General features: G+C 36.9%; 1 protein-coding gene across 6 annotated transcripts in view; it reads right to left on the bottom strand.

Moving 5' to 3' along the window:
* TNIK (TRAF2 and NCK interacting kinase) overlaps nucleotides 1–17,565 on the bottom strand; it is a 403,269-nt gene that overhangs the window by 128,724 nt on the left and 256,980 nt on the right. For all 6 annotated transcript variants that reach the window (XM_012732327.1, XM_012732316.1, XM_004674961.2 and 3 more), the window contains exon 5: nucleotides 3,590–3,700. In XM_012732327.1, coding sequence (XP_012587781.1) covers nucleotides 3,590–3,700 — 111 coding nt within the window. The remainder of the gene's footprint in view (nucleotides 1–3,589; nucleotides 3,701–17,565) is intronic.

The raw sequence follows: 17,565 nt of genomic DNA on the forward strand, positions 1-17,565 counted from the left end.
ATCGTGGTTAATTTATGAACAGCATTTGATTTTCCCCTCACATTTATTTAGTCCTGGTAGTTCTACCACCACAGCACCCATGATCCATCATCATCGCCCCTTGTGCTCTTCCTCCCCTGTTCTGACTGCTCTCTCCCCTCTCTCCCTAACCACCCCCCCCCCATGCCTCAGATCTGTGGTCAGCTTGTAAGTTAAGTTTAGTCTTTTTCCTAAACTTCTGTTTGGCTTCTCATATTCCTCAAAGAAGAAGTGCAAATGGCCAAGAGGAATATGAAAAAATGTTCACCATCACTTATCTTCAGGGAGATGTAAATCAAAATTACAATGAAACATCACTTCATACCTGTGAGAATGGACCATATTAAAGGGGAAAGCAAACAAACAAAGAAACAACAAATGCTGACAAGGAACTCTTACACTGTAAGTGGGAATGTGATGCTTTCACTGTTTTTGAGCAATATGATGCTTTCACTGTTTTTGAGCAATATATTAATTTAAAAGTTACCTTCTATTTACATGGTTTTAATTAAGTACAATAAAATATTTCAGTCCAACTAAGAAATATTCTATTGTCTTTAGCCAATGTGATTCATATTCAAAATGAAAAACAATAATTTTTATTGTTTGTAGGCATAAATCAAAGTCACTTTTTTCTGGTTGATAATATTTATAACTTTGAGCCCATTAAAATAGTTATTTGATGAAATCTCACATAGATTATATTTAATTTCTTCATGAATTATTCTAATTTTGGTTTCCACATGGTGTGACTTCTAAAATTTATAGATTCCTCTAAGGCAGTTTTTTTACTCAGCTAAATTATAATCTAAAAGAATTAGTATTGAGTCTTGAAGTAAATTTAGTAAACGCTAAGACTTTTTTTTTTTAAAGATTTATTTATTTATTCATACAGACTGGGGTATAGGCCAGAGATGTGGAAGGTGAGAGGATTCACCAGGAACAGAGTGGGGAGCAGAACAGGCAGATCAACGAAGTACTGCTGAGGGGAGCAGTGGGTAGGTCAGGAGAGGTCTGCCACACCATGTGGATCTCCTCCAGGGCAGGCAGGGATCGAACTCATGCGGAATTGGCTTAGGCTTCTTAGGGCAGTGCTTTAATCTGCTTTGCCACCAGGGAGGGCCCAAACGCTAAGACTTTTTAGTATAAAATACTGGCCAATTAAGCACTATCATTTTATTATCTATGATTTTCTATACTTTAAATTTTTCCCCACAAGAAAACCATGGTATGAAAGATGAAGTTGACACAAAAAAGAAAACCAAACTAAATGTCTGGAATTCTCTGTTGAAAATACTCAGCATGAGAATACTGATGCCCCAAAAGATCACTGTGTATGTTTTGGTCTATCAGTAAATATAAATCATATGACATGACAAGTTGTGCCATTGACTTAGCCTTTAAAAAATGACTTGTCTTATCTATTCAGCTGGCACACACCTTCATTTACTAGGTTTTTATTAGGCATCATGCAGATTAAAATGTATGGTTTTCATAGCATATAGACACCCTATAAATCCTTAGAAGAGAGAATAAAGAAGTGACTGTGGTTATAAGCAGATAATATAACCCTGACAGTGGTTAGAAGCAGATAATATCATTTCTGGCTCACCCCGTTGGGTGAGCCAGAAGTTGTATTTAATGAGTTCATACACTGCATGGAAAGCCATTATGAATGTTGTGGCCACAACATTTTATGAACAACTATTCCTTCCATGACTGATCTTATTTGAAATAACAGCATCATCAAGAGGATGTATTTTTAAAAAGGACAAATACCATTTTTTCCCCCACACATTTTTAAACTAGTTAATGAGAGACACTCATGGGGAAAAATATCTGGCTGCATACAGAACCTTGGAGAATATATGACCAGTGCCCCAGCAGTGCAGAAAAAAACTGGGCAGAGCTGCCCAAAAGCCTGGCATCCACTGGGTGATAGGGAAGGTGAAATAAGTCAGCCTGATTTCTTTGAATGAATAAAATTCTAAGTCACACTTTAAGCTTACACAATGGCATGTGAGGTAAATGTGAATGTAAGAGTTGAAGGAGAGTAGCTGACCTCCTGGCTTCTTCCTTAAATTTGTTGTGTGCTGTTTAAGAAATGTTTTGTCTACTCCAAGCCAACCATGGAGCCATTTTCCTGTGCTCTCTCTCAAGTGTTTTATTTTTTTATCTTTCACATTTATATCTATAACTCACTGTAATTCATTTTTGAAAAGCAGATTGCAGCTTCAGTTTTGTATAGTGTTATTGAGTTGACCATGATGATTTACTGATAAAGTCACCCTTTATTTATACACTGTACATTTCATTCATCATAAATCAAGGATTCATATGAAGTGAGTCTGTTTCTGTATTCTCAATTCTGTTTCATTGACAATTTGCCTATTCTTGTGACAATATTCCTCTGTCTTAATTACTTAGTGTCTTTACCACAAGTCCGGAGAAATGGCAGTATAAGTCCTTCAGCTTGTTCTCCAAGATAGCCCTGGCTTTTTGCAAAGAATTATTTCCATACAATGTCTTAAAAATCAGAATTATTTCTATACAATGTCTTAAAAATTGCAAACAATTATTTATTTGTTAATGTACCTGCGCATGCACCCAGGAAATTCAATGAAACCATAGATCAACTTTTTATAATATTAATTTTATAATCTGTGAAATGGCCCAAACCTTCATTTACTAGGTTAGTTTAATTTCTCTCTAATACCTTGTAGTTTTCATATAGACATTGTTCAAATCTTTTCTAAGTACTTGATTTTTTTATACCACTATAAATGTTATCGTTTTACAGGTTCAATCCCTATTTGTGGCCTTTCTTTTTTTCTGACTACTGTGGTTTGAATTAAATGCATAAACATCATTTTTAATACCTCCCTTTCATCCAATCACAATATCTAATTTGTCTCTCAAAAGCTTATTGTAGACACATCATAAAAACAGTTTTAACTTCTGTTCTCTTATATTAAAAGGCAGTTTACAAACAAATGATTGCCAAATAGATATAGAAGGAATACTCTACAAGAGATAACTAAAGAAATAAATTAAATATATGAATGTTTGCCTTTTCTCTGAATTCGATGAACAAACATGGCAATACTATTCACATTGCCTGATCCTGGGATTTAAAGGCAAAGAGGCAAACTTTTTGTTTAGCTATTTTGATTGATTTGGGTAATGAAGTCACTTAAGAGTTATTGTAAGCAAAATCAGTTAAACTAAGCTTAAATTAGTTATAAACATTCAAAAATGGAAAACTCAAGTTATCAAATATCTCCAAGACAACCCATTTTCTAAAAAGAATACTATATTTATGATTTATAGTCAAATTTCTATTGGAAACATCACTGGAAATGAATCCCATGTAAGGGAACTCACCCAATGAAAGAGCAAGTGGGCTTATTCACAGTGGTTCTTACTCCCCTACAGCAGATCTCCAGAAACTGCCCCCTCCCCATTACTGTTAGAATAACATGTGAAAGAAGTTTCTGATAATTCTGTGGACTTAAATCAAAAGTTAATACAAAGTTCAATACTTCCCATGACAGCATGTGCTGTTACTTACTCGTAAGATCTCCCTGCAGATGTATGCAATCCATTCTTCCTTCAATGTGTTACCTTTTGTGTTCTTGATCAGGTCAGTGACTGAACCAGCACCACAAAACTCCATCACCAACTAACAAGGAAGCAAACAAACCATTATCATCATTTCACTTCATAGTTTCCACTGAGTTGAAATGAGAAGGCATAAATCATTCTAGTTGGCTACTATGGAACAACACTCCTGCAAGAAAAATGACCACACAATGATATATAAAACACAAACTTAAAATGATAAGCAAGGGAACTGTAACAGTAATCAAAGCATCCAAAATATAAAAAAGGTTCAGGACCAATAGTTTCGTTAATGAGCTCAATCAAACCTTCATAGAATAACTAATACTATCCTCCTCAAACTCCTCCAAAAAAATCAAAGAAGAATAATCATTTCCAAATATATTTATGATGTCAAAGTCACCCTGATAGCAAAAGTAAACAAAGAAGACACACAAAAAAGAAAGCTACAGATCAATATTCCCATGAACAAAGCCACTGTGGCATGTTTGATTCCCAGCCAGGAAGGTGACCCACATGGTACAGCAGACCTCTCCTGTCTAACCCACTGCTCCCCTCAGCAGCATATTTCAGTAGATTCACTGTTAATATTCTCACTGTTTCTGGTTAATCCTCTCATCTCCCAGTCTTCTGGACTACACCCCAGTACATTAAAAAAAAAAATCTTAAAAAAAGTCCTCACCAAGAGCTCTCCCTTGTGGCACAACAGGTTAAAGGACTGCCTTGTGAAGCTCTCCAAAGCTACTGCAGCACGAGTTCAATCCAGGCCCAGGGAGCTGATTCCCATGGTGCGACAGACCTCTTCTGACCTGCCCACTGCTCCCCTCAGCAGTTACTTTGTCAATCTGCCAATTCTGCTCCCCACTGCCTCTGGTGAATTCTCTCAACACCCCTATAACTCTGGCCTGTACTTCAATTCTATATGAATAAATAAATCTTTTTTAAAAATGCACAAAATTTTAGCAAATTAAATTCAACAACATACTAAACAGATCATATACCATGACCAAAAGGGGTATATTCCATAGATGCAAAGTTTAACATCTGTAAATAAATTAAAATTATTCACTACCTCATCAAGAGGAAAGATAAAAATCATATGATAATATCAGTAGATGCAGAGAAAGCCCTTGACAAGACCATGAATACATTAACTATCAAAATGGGAAGAAAAGAAACATACCTCAAAATAATATTTTTCATGGCAAACCTACCACAAACACCAACTCAATGGAGAAAATGAGGTAAATGATAAGAATGTTATCTTTTAGCACTTATTCAACAGTGTTGGAAGTACTATTTAGACCAATTAGTCATGTAAAGAAAGAAATTAATCCAAACTGGAACAGAAAAAGTAGTACTAGCACTATTTACAGATGATATGCTAATACAGAAAACTAAAGACTCCACTAAAAAATTATTAGTAATAAGAGTACAGAAAGTGACAGTCTACAAAAATCAACATATACAACTCTGCTGTCTTCTTAGAATGATAAAGTAAAAAAATAGTGCCATTTACAATCTAGCAAAAACAGCTGAGCACCTAGGAATAAACTTAACAAAGAAGGTAAAAGACCTGTATAATGAAAACTGTAAGCCATTGCTTCAAAAGAAATATAAAGAAGACACAAGAAAGTGAAAAGATATTTCATACTCATGAATTACAGGAATAAATATTGCTACAATGGTCACATTTTCAAAGAATTATAAATATTTAATGCATTCCTATCAAAATTCCAATGGATTCTTAAAATATGCAAATATCTCTGCAATTTATGTAGAATTATAGGAGGCCATCAATAGCCACAGCAATCCTGACAAAAAATGAACAGAGGTATTATGCTCCCATATGTCGAATTACACTACCAAGCAATAATATTCAAAACATATGGTGTTGGAATTTAAACAGATATACAGGTCAGCTTAATAAACCAGAATTGGGAGTCCAGGAATAAATCCACATTTCATAGGAATCAAAATGGAGAAAGAAAAATATATTCAATAAATGGTGCTGGGGAAATTGGACATCCACATGCAAAAGAATGAAACCAGACTACTATCTCATACTATATACAGACATTAATTTAATGTGGATAAAACACTTGGTTGGAAGTCATGAAACCATAAAACACATAGAGGGAAACATACTAAACACTGTCTTCAGTGGTGTCTTTGGGGATTCAACTATGATGGCAAGGAAGACAAGACAAAACAAAACAAAAGCAAATGGAACTATATCAAATTAAGAAACTTCTTAATTATCATTAAATGAAAAAGTCACCCTAAAAAATGGAAGAGAATATTTACACATCATACATCTGACAAGTGTATAATATCTAGTATTCACAAAGAAGGTATACAACACAACATTAAGAAAACAACGCATTCAAAAAAACAGGCAGTATTGCTAAATAAACACTTCTACAAAAAGACCTACAGATAACTTCTACAAAAAGACCTACAATAGGCACATGGAAAAATGCTTATCATCCCTTATTATCATGGAATAGCAAGTCAAAATGACAATGATATGATATACCTCACACATGTGAAAATGGCCATATCAAATATATCAGAAACAAGTGCTGGTGAAGGTATAGAGAAAAAGTAACACCTATACACTGTTAGCAGGAATATAGATGATCTACCCTCTGTGAAAAATTCCATAGAGATTTTCCAAATTGCTAAAAATAGATTTACCATATGATCCAGAAATACCTCTCCTAAGTGTCTACCCAAGGAATATAAAAATACTAATTTGAAGGTAGATATACACTCCTGGGTTGATTGCAGCACTAGTTATAATAGCCAAGTAAAAGAAACAATGTAAGTACCCAAAACACTGAGTGACTAAGAAGATGTGGTTATACAACAGTGGAATACTATTCAGCCATTAAAGATGAATATTTTGCAATTGAGAGCACATGGGTGTTACTGTAAGGGAGTATGCTACACCAAGCAGATGGAAGGAGACTAAGCCTAGCAGACTTCACCCACGTGGGTTATAAAGTAACAATAAAATGACAGAGGAAAGTAAATTAAAACAAATTATTCAAATCAAACTGACGAATTAAGGTCATGAAAAAGGGGCTTTCAGGATGTGAGCAAAGGGAGAGGGGGCTCAATGGACTACGAAGGAGAATTACCGGTGCTTTGCTGGTGGGTGTTTGTATGGTAGGAGACATTTGTAGCAATATGAATCTATATACGAAAGCATAAATAGCATTGTAAACCAATGTTATCTCAAAAAAACACAACGAAATAAATAAAACGTCTCCCCAAAATTATAGAAAATGCTGCTTTTAATTTTCATATATGAAGGGCCCTCATGATTTAAGCAACAGTTTAAATCATAGCACTATGAAACTATCCAAAGCCACTGCAGAGTGAGTTTGATCCCCAGTCAAGGAGGTGATCCACATGGTGTGGCAGACCTCTCCTGTCTCACCCACTGTTTCCCTCAGTAGTGTATTTCAGTGGATCTTTGCCTGTTCTCCACTCTGTCTCTGGTGAATTCTTTCACCCCTCCCCCACACCTTTGGCCTGTACCCCAGTTCTGGTATGCATAAGTAAATACATCTTAATTTTTTTTTCATACCTTAAAATCATAGTTGGAAACAGAAGAATATTTTCATATTCTAAATACTTTTTTAAAAGATTTATTTATTTATGCTTAAAACTGGGGTACAGGTTAGAGGTGTGGTGGGTGAGAGGATTTACCAGAGACAGAGGGGGGAGCAGAATAGGCAGATTGACAAAGTACACTGCAGAGGGGAGCAGCATGTGGGTCAGGAGGGTTCTGCCACGCCACGTGGATCACCTCCAGGGCTGGGGATTGAACTCATGCTGCAGTGGTTTCAGAGTGCTTCATAATGCAGTTTTTAACCCGTTATGCCACCAAGGAGAGCCCATATTCTAAACATTTTTAAGAGGGCAGCTAGGTGTTCAGAGATTGTTGAGAATAGCTCTATACCTTTACCTAGCAGTTGAACTCTGTCTTTCCTATAAAAGCAGAATTACTCCTTTTCTGAAATAACTATTGGTTCTCTAGGCTGTCCAATGTTAAGACAATAGAAATGCACACTATTTATATTATTGGTTTGTAAATGGCACTGTAAGCTGTCAGAGTAGGGACTATCTGTTTTTAATTAACTTCAGCAAATGTTCCCAGGAGGTTGGACATATTGAATAAATTCAATAAACAATAAGCCCTAATTTAGCACCTTTCATCCAAGAAGCTCCAAGTTCTCTATAAATATAAACTCATTACAGTACTCAGCAACCTTATAAAACAGAAGAAAATAAAACATTTCCCTTTCTTAACAGGGAAGTAGAAACTAGAAGAGGAAAAACAGCCCATATGATTTTACATTCATTTTCTAGATTTTGGAAAACACAACCATTTCTTTATGTTATTCTTCAAGAGGAGCTTCAACAATGTCACCCTGTTAGTTATTGCACTTTTTTTTGTTGCTATATGAAGAGAAGTCAGAATTGCTAGCAATCAATCTCTGACTTGACATTAGAAACTTACTAAAGTGGAGCCATAATGTAATCATAATGATGGTTTTGACTTTGTCAAAATGTACGTTCCTAACATCTATGCCATATCACTGGATCCTAACAGATACCCCTTCCAGGTGGCAAAATCTCTGGACAGAAATTATGTTTGCTTGTTATTTCCTGTATGCCAGTAGCTATATGTGTGTATATATATATATATATATATATACACACACACACACATACATATATACATATACATATATATATGTATATATACAAATTTATAAAATGTGTTTCATGAATGATTTTCCAAAGCCTATTCTGACGTCGTTCTATGAATCCCAAAAAGGCAGGGAACCTTTCCATCTTTTCCAGTGTGCCAGTGGAAGTTTAGGAAGTGACCAGAATCATTTCTAAGGAAATTTGGACATCATAACAGATCATGTCCCAACCCAGTAAGAGTTGTAAGATTATCATATGATGCACAGATCATAGATCATCGTAGAAAGGATTCAGGAATCACCTTTAAAAGGTTCTTCTTGGCCAAAGAAGGAATAATGCAGGTAGCAAAAAGAATCCTAACTACAATGTCTCGAAGTAAATGCATTCAATTAGCCAATTATTAGCTATGCTTAACTAAATGCATTAATAGACAATTGTCTAAAAGGACAGTGAAGAAAATGAAGCAGCAACTTATTTTGGAGAAATGGTAAATAAAGAATCAAGAATTTATGTTTCCTTTCCTATACAAAATTTACCACTGGGTAATTATATAACAAAAGAAGTAAAGCTTCTCTTCAAAAAAACACAAGTACGCCATCTAATAAACACAAGTACGCCATCTAATAAACAAAGAGGATAGTGTTAGAATTTGGGTATCATTATTTTACGATCCCTAATAAACTAATGGGTTTAGGCACTAATCATCAGAGGTTACTAACATAAAAAAGAAATATCCAGTTATTTTTGCCTCTTGATTCAAATAACATATCACTTAGGAAGTAGTCTTGCCAAAAACAAAACAAGCAAATAAGAACCTAAATCGGATCAAGCCTCTAGTTCCGATTACTGAGTTGTAGGAAATCAGGAGGACTAAGGAACATGTTTTGTCATGGGGATACAATAAACAAAACCTAGACTAGAAAACTCCACAGAGCAAATGACCCATTCGTATCAGCAAATGAGTTGTAGGAGGAATGAGGGAGGGAGGGAAAATCTACAGATGTAGAAACATCTGTATACACACAAAAAACTGCAATGACAATGATATATTTGGATACTGAATTTTTTGAAAAACTACTAAAAATTCTGAGAGAATTACAATTTTGAATGTAGACTAGATATTTAATGATACTAAACCAAAGAGGCCTTCTAAGTGGAATCAGCTGTGGTCAATTTTTCCCTTTCCAAACTCAAACCCTTCATAATCCAACCTTAAAGAAAATCCCACATGGTCAATGGAAGCAAGACAGACCGAAGAAACACCCTTCACTACAAAGGAAGTATTTTCCAAAGTGAGCAAAACATGTTTGTGCCTCTCCTCCAAACCCAGCTTCAGCTGGAGAAAGTGTCCCACCATTGGGCTGCATTAGGCAATGACAGTTCCCCAGGAAAGCAATGGAAGTGCAGTGACTCCAGTCTCTTAAAATTAGATTGGAAAAAAATAATTTCAAATATTCAGTAGGAAACAACCCTGTTCTAGCCAGGCACTAATGTCAGTGATTTCTATAATTTGCTTCTCCATTCAGCTCCAGCTGAAGACTGTTAAATTCTTTTCATCATGGAACAAAATGATTGTTAAATTATGTAAGGGGGTTTAAAAAAAAAAAAGAAAAAAAGAAAGAACTAGCATTTGCTAGCAATCAGTTCCTGTCGCCACACAGCAACACTGATAATTACTGCCACTGCTCAGCGGGGACCCTCCCTCACCACAAGTAACCCCATCACATTTATAAACAGAAATGGGGCTCAACATGCCAAGCCCAGCAGCAATAAGTCAATAACACCAGATCTCACAGGCAAGAAATAACGGATCATTAATATTTTTCCAAAAAGAAAGATCACAAAAAGTTTATGGCAACAGAAATTTAACATTTACTGAGAATTTACTATGTGCCAGGCACTGAGCTCAGTGATTATGCAACTGCTACTTCATGAATTCTCCTTCCCCCTCAATTCCCTTTTCTTTATCTGGAATTGAGACTCAGTTATGGTCTGCAGCCTAATCCATAGCATATCCAGAGCAGAGTTAAAGCACATTTCCCAAGTACTAGCTTTGCAAACTTGGTGTTCCCTAACCAGCCAAGACTTAACAACCTCTCAGCATCACTACAAAATACAAAATGAAAAATCAGCTTCATTGGCCTAGTGTGAATATTAATTGTGTCTATGAATGTAGCTCCTAGGACTTAGAAATCTCAACCTATGTTTATCCCTTTTCCATTCTTTCTTCTGTTTGAATTTCTAAAAGAGCAACAAGGAAGAATTTCCAACTTTGTTATCTACTAGCAAGGAAGATAACATCAATAGGTCATAAAGACCTCTTCAATTGGATGAATATACAAGACTAAGAGGTTCTTTACAAAGGCCATTGGGCACATGTGCTCCTAAAATCTCAATTCATGAAGAATACCAAGAACATTTTTCAAGGCGCATTTTTCTAGCGTATGGCACATGGCAGGTAGACATGGGGAAGTTTTCCAGGGTATTGGATCTTTTCATGTGGAAGGTTGGAAAACAAAGGTGGTGGAAAGCTTTTAAAAGACTCTTACAGGGCCCTTCCTGGTGATACAATAGGTTAAAGCACAGCACTGCCAAGCTAGCCCCAGCCACTTGAGCACCAGTTCAATCATTGGCTAGCGAAGTGACCCACATGGTGTGGCAAAACTCTCCTGACCTGTCCACTTCTCCCCTCAGCAGTGTATTTCAATACATCTCTCTGTTCTGCTCCCCACTCTGTCTCTGGTGAATCCTATCATCCACACAGCTCTGGCCTGTATACCAGTTCTTGTCTGCATAAATAAATCTTTAAAAAAAATAAAAGTCTCTACCTTTGGAATTCTCAGGATAGCCTAAATAGAATGAAATCATGTGCCTTTCACTAAGGAAGTAAAAAGGCAGGCTAAGTGAAAGGTGAGTGTGGAGCTGTGCTCAGACATGATGTGGACTAGGCCAGGCCTGGACCTGGAACAGGATCATTGCTCAACAATGTACAAAATGGAGAATGATGTAATATATATATATATATATATAATATTATATATATATATATATATATATATATATATATATATATATAATATGTTTTTTAAAAAATAGCTTAACATTCAATATACAGGCTGTGCACTCCAATTATTCAAGAAAGGGTTGCTTAGGCGATTTAGTCATGAGTAATTATTTCTGTGTAAATTAAAAGGTTATTTTTTATGAAAACAAAGAGTTTTAACTTATTTCACTATTTACATGGTTGTCACATATTTTTATCAGTTATATGTCTAAGAGCAGGGTGTTTTCTCTCAGCACTTGAAGGGATAGGCTGTGTTTATTATACTCTCTATACTTGCCTTCTTTTCTAGGACAAAAGAAAATGTTTTTGGCCTCAGCTGAACCCAAAAGGAGTTTTAGGTGCAAATCCGAGTCAGCCCCAAGGCACCTTGTCACTAGAGAGAGGCCTTCTAAAAGGAATCATCTGCTTCACTTATTTCTAACCTTTTCTTTCTAACCCCAGTCCCCTCTGTAAGAATTTAAAAAGGCTTTTTCTCACAGCCAACTTAAGAAATTTAGGGGTCCCTGCGGTATTCATTCACTAATTTACAGGTTTTAAGTTCATGTAACAAGAAACTAGGCTTTAAGATATTTTAAAACTGCAGGCTTTACCCCAGATTACCTTGACAGAAACTCCTTCCTCCCAAATGTCACCAGGCACCCAAAAGGATAGACTACTAACAGATCCCTTCCCTTTTATAGTAAAGGAGGGGGCGAGCAAGAGAGAAGAGGAGGGATCAGGTAGATGAATATCTATCTAAAATGAAAAAGCCTGGCCCCAAGCAATTAAAAGGCACCCTAAGAAAAAAGATAGAAAAGATAAACTTCCAAGAATTCACAACTCAGTGAAGGATCAGGCTTTGACCTTGAAAGTGAAGAAACATCAGCAAGACACAGGATATTTTTATCATGCATGACTGAAAATAGCCACAGACTTCATCTGCATGATCTATGAAGGTATAAACAAAACCGGAATTCAGTAACTTGGTTAGAGAAAGCTGCTTTATTTGCTAAAAGTAGTTTAAATCTCACAATTTAAAATATGTATGCTTCAAAGAACAAAAATTGGTAGGTATATATATGGATAATACCTTTATTATTTCAATCAACTGACATAAAGTAAAACTGTTGTGAATTCCAAATTTAGAAAAGCAACCTAAGTAATCTTTTGCATTCATTTACATATAATGAGTACTGTGAATGAGTGAGTGTGAGTGTATGTGCATGTAGTGTATGGATGTGTGTTGGTGGGGGACTCCTTTGGCTTCTGAATTCTAATTTAGTACAGAAAATACTTAAACTGTACAGACTAAGTTTTCCAAAGATAAAACTATTAGTTGTATGAAGACTGTGAAGTGTCTCAAACATTGTCAATAAAATGTCTCGAAAAAGAATAACTTTATCACTTGAGAATGACAAATAGCAATTTGAATATAATAAGTCAATTGACACTTTTAGCAACTAGAAGCCTGCCCCGGTGATGCACATACAACCCCTGGTCTAACCACAGGAAACAGACACTAGAACAGGCGTAGCAGCATTCAAGGCCTGATAAGACATTTGCTGCAGTTTATATTTGCTACCTAGTACTCAGATTTCACAGTGTGTTTACAAGGTCTTCTGAGAATTTTTCCTGTCTGGTCAAATCATTACAACTCCATTTTGTCCACTGACCCAAGCATGGAATACAACCTGAAGGCTGTTAGAAATGTTCAGTTCTGACTCTCCGTATGTTACATCCAAATAGATAAATCTGGTGTGGCAAGCGAGGGGCAACTTTACGGACAGGTTATGTGTAAGAAAATAGTTAATGGCCTTGGGGGACTTATGACTAGGCAATCTGGTAGTTAAGGATTCTGAGAAGCCTAATGTTGTGATATTGTGATTGATGGCAGGAAGCATATTTAGGAAGGATCTTCAATCCCCTTCCTGACACAGAACTCCTGAAAACCTTGAAATGTCCTAAGACAGTTAGAAAGATGTCATTTGTTAATGAAGTGATGTTTGGAGAGATCCAAGAATAGGGTGCCACTAGGTGTCTAGAAGGTTGGAACTTTCGCTCCCATCTCTAACTTCTGGAGAGCTGAGGAGCCAGAGATTTGAGTTCAGTCACCAAGCAGTGATTCAATCAGTCATGACTGACTTTGCAATGAGCCGCCATAAAAACACAGAATGTGAGAGCCCGGGGTCGGTGAACATGTGGAGACTCTGGGAGAATGAGGCATCTGTGAAGGGCAAAGAAACTCCAAGCTTCTCCCCATCCCCATGCATTGCTCTAAGCATCTCTTCCAACTAGTTGTTTCTAAGCTATAGCATTTGTTAAAAAAAAAAAAAAAAGTAATCTATTCAGTAGAAGCATCAATATATAGTTGGAGGGTCAGAATGGCATCTGAGGAAGAGGGCAATGGGGCTGAGCCCTCAACCTGTGAAATCTGATGTTGTCTCCAGTAATAGTGTCAGGGTAGAGTTGAAATCTAAGTTGAAATGTTATCCTGCTGGTGCAAGCAGAATTGCTTGGATGTATTTGTGTGTTAGGGAAAAAAACCAGCCCACTGGAACTGGGTGCAGCGCCCTAATTGGAGTTACAATTTTAACATAAACAAATACATAGGCTTTGGTTCAAATTAATCTAGAAATGGAGCCAGAAATTGTTATCAACAACTAGCAGAAAAAGGTTGGGCATACCTCAAATTTTCCTTTTGTTAGGATGAAGAGCAATTTAAGCATAGTTAAAACAAAATTTGTGGGGATGAAAGAAGAAATCATTTTCACATTCTTGTCACAGAATCACCCATTGATTCATAAATATGGCTCTATTAAAGCTGAACTCAGGCCCAGTGGTGGAGTATTCAATTTGGTCTAGCAGTAGCTCTGTATCCAAGCAACTTACATTTTATTTCTAGAGGTCATACAGCCCTTAGACTGGAAACTGTTCACTCTAATACGTCAGGGACTCCTGCATTCACAAAGTCAGGCTTTTAAAATGTTCTCCATACAAAGAAGAGTCAATCAATTCTCAAGACAAGTGACTATTGGAAGGGAGTGGTTTAGATATAAAAGTGAGAAGCATCGATTAAAATAATTCCCAAAAAGCCTCATGTCTGAAACAAAGAACCAAGAAAAAAGAAATTTTAACTACCTGTTCAAAAGACTTAGATGGCTAAAATTTTTTAAAATATAATAGTTTATTTTTACATTATTTTGTGCCTTTTTCCATCTCCGTTGTAATCCCCATGTGCTTCCCATCACCAAATCACCTGTGTGCCATCACCATAGTCCAGTGCACTTTCCCCACCCCCACCATTTTTTATCTCATTCCCCACTCCACCCCCATAAATTGTCTCTGGTATATAGATGTTCATCATTATTATTTCTTTCTCGCCTGGTCCTTTATACTCCTGCTATGAGTGAAATCATCCGGTATTTTTCCTTTTTTTTCTGGCTTATTTCACGAGGCATGATCTTTTTCAGCTCCTAGATGGCTAAATTTTTAATGGTGCTATCTGCAATGCTTTGCACTTAATATTAAAAAAACCAACCATGTGAATACCCATGGTTTTCCCAAGACATGAAGCCACAGCAGATTCTTGAAAGCATCTCTCATTGGTAGCTGAGTGAGAGATGACGTCATGTCTTAATTTAGCTCAGTATCTCATTCTCAGTTGATCTAATACAGGCATTGGGACAAGTAATATAACTGCATAATGTTGAGTCTGCATGGGAGACAATAGGGAGAGATGGGCCCTCTGTGTAAAATGGAGTGGGCACATGCCCTTTAAAACAGCTGGTATGCTGCTATCACATATTTCTGCTATTTGGGATTTCAGGTCCAATATTTCCAGATCATCTGAGTTTTCAAAACTTTTCAAGGAATCCAGACTTCTGTGTGAAACTGCTCCTTTTTTCTAATGTTGGCATAATTAAAACATCACCACCTTATGTGAACCAAACTAAACACATTTACTCAGACAGCATTTAGCCTTCTAGGCTGCCAATTTGAAACTCAGACCTAGTCAGAGTTATCATTTTTTAAAAAAGATTTATTTATTTATGCATACAAGAGCTGGGGTACAAGCCAGAGGTGTAGGGGGTGAGAGGATTCACCAGAGACAGAGCAGAGAGCAGAACAGGCAGACTGAAGTACACTGCTAAAGCGAGCCATGGGAGGAGCAGGAGAGGTCTGCTGGGCACTGTGGGTCAGCTTGCTGGCTGGGGATCGAACTCCTGCGATAGTGGCTGCTAGGGGTAGCTTCATAGTGCCCTGCTTTAACTCCTTGGGAAGTTAACACCAGGGAAGGCTCTCACAGTTATAATTTTTGTAAGGGTTAAAACAAACGCTAGGGATGCTGGCTATGGGGAGACTGGAATCTGGGTCTCTTGATTCTAGACCACCGTTTCAGCCAACTGTTGGAAAGGTTGGACCCTAAAATGCATACAGAATAATTTTTTACCTCTCAGCAATGAGAGTCAACAATGTTGCAAGCTCATGAATGGTTGAGTTATTGTAGTACCAAAGTCTCTGATCTTAGGTGATCATTTCAAAGCTAATGTGAAATTTACTTCTTTGAGTAAGGCAGTCAAGCTGAGAATACTGTGGTAATAACAAAAGATGCCACAGTACGCATGTGACTTCACTTCCAATTTAAGAGAATTTGCTCCCTTTAAGAGATGGCCATCACCCTGATGCCATGTAGAACGATGGGAAGTTGAGGATCTCTCAGCATTGAGATGCACGGAATGCAATGGTGATGCTGTGTGTCAGAGCTCACCTCTGCCTTGTTCCGAGAGATCGGAATCTTTATTGAAAGAGCTCGCTTTTTTGATATCCGGATCAGGCCCCGAGCAGTTGATAAAGAGAATTACTTGGCCATTATCAGAGGTAGTTCTATTTCCACAAAGAGCTGGTACTAAACAAGAGTTTATCTCTACAAGACTGATAGAATTCGCACTGATTACAATTCAATCAGACACCTAAAACAGCACATATGTTGGCTGGTAGAATATGTGCAAACCTCTGCCCTCCAATCACAGCCAAAGAAATATCTGGAGGACAATTTGTTGTGGTCTGAATATAGGAAACTAATATTAGAAAGCCTGCTCTTGGTTGCTGCACACTATATCTCTGGATAATCTGTAACGATATTTTAATATAAATGAATTCTAACAGAATGCTGTTAGTCCACAGTCAACTACCTGTAACTTTCCAATTATTTACTGAAGCATTCTCAAAAGGTATAGCATACTTTTCAAAATGTATTTCTTAGACTTTAAGTCAGTCTTATTAGCAGCTAATAGGTTTTGCATCCTTTTTGAAAGTTGGGGAAACCAAGGAATGGAGAGATAAGGTAAAGTCAAAATAAACTTATTTGAGCACAAAGCTTCATCATGCCTGGAACAAGAACCTTTGATAGCAGCATGATACATACACATAAGGGAGAGGAATCTGAGCAGGGCTCAGAGAGCAGATTGTAGCATAAGGCAGCCTGGGGTCAGCTAGCTCCCGGCCCAATCACACACCAGCTAGGTTTTAGACAAATTTCTTAATTTCTCTGCGCTTAACTTCCTTAACGGTAAAGTGGGTATAACAATCATAAGTAATTTGTGGAGTGACTGTAGAGATCTAATGAAACATTATGATAATATAAACAAATCAGAATATGTCATGTGATATGGAGGCAGTGAGTACACCTGCCATATCACCAACTCAGAGTGAACACTTTAGTGAGCTGGACTTCTTGGAATAAATACGCACTATCACAGTCTCCAAATGAGTTATAGATATAATGAGTAGGTATAACTATGCCAGTATTATAATCTGGTATTCATTTCCTAACTCTTTATGGTTTTAGTCTGCTTTTAATTTCTCAACTTCCTCTTTAGTTGTCTTCAAATAAAGAAGTGCAACTAGAAAAAGAAGTAATGCATTTGCCCTCATGCAGCATTTCATAGCTTTGTATTTTTATCTCCAGTGACAGAGCTGATTGAGAATGGAGTAATGGGGGCAAGGGGTGGGTGAGGGTCAGAAAAGCCCTCTTTGCAGGCACAGATCTGGCAGATGTTCGGCCCCTGTATTCCAAATAGAACCTGGAGCTTGTCACTGCCACGCCACATCTCACAACCTACTTTTTTTTTTTTTTTAAAGATTTATTTATTTGT

Source organism: Condylura cristata, unplaced genomic scaffold (assembly GCF_000260355.1).
Source record: "Condylura cristata isolate star-nosed mole 26May11 unplaced genomic scaffold, ConCri1.0 scaffold00003, whole genome shotgun sequence".
Classification (NCBI taxonomy): domain Eukaryota; kingdom Metazoa; phylum Chordata; class Mammalia; order Eulipotyphla; family Talpidae; genus Condylura; species Condylura cristata.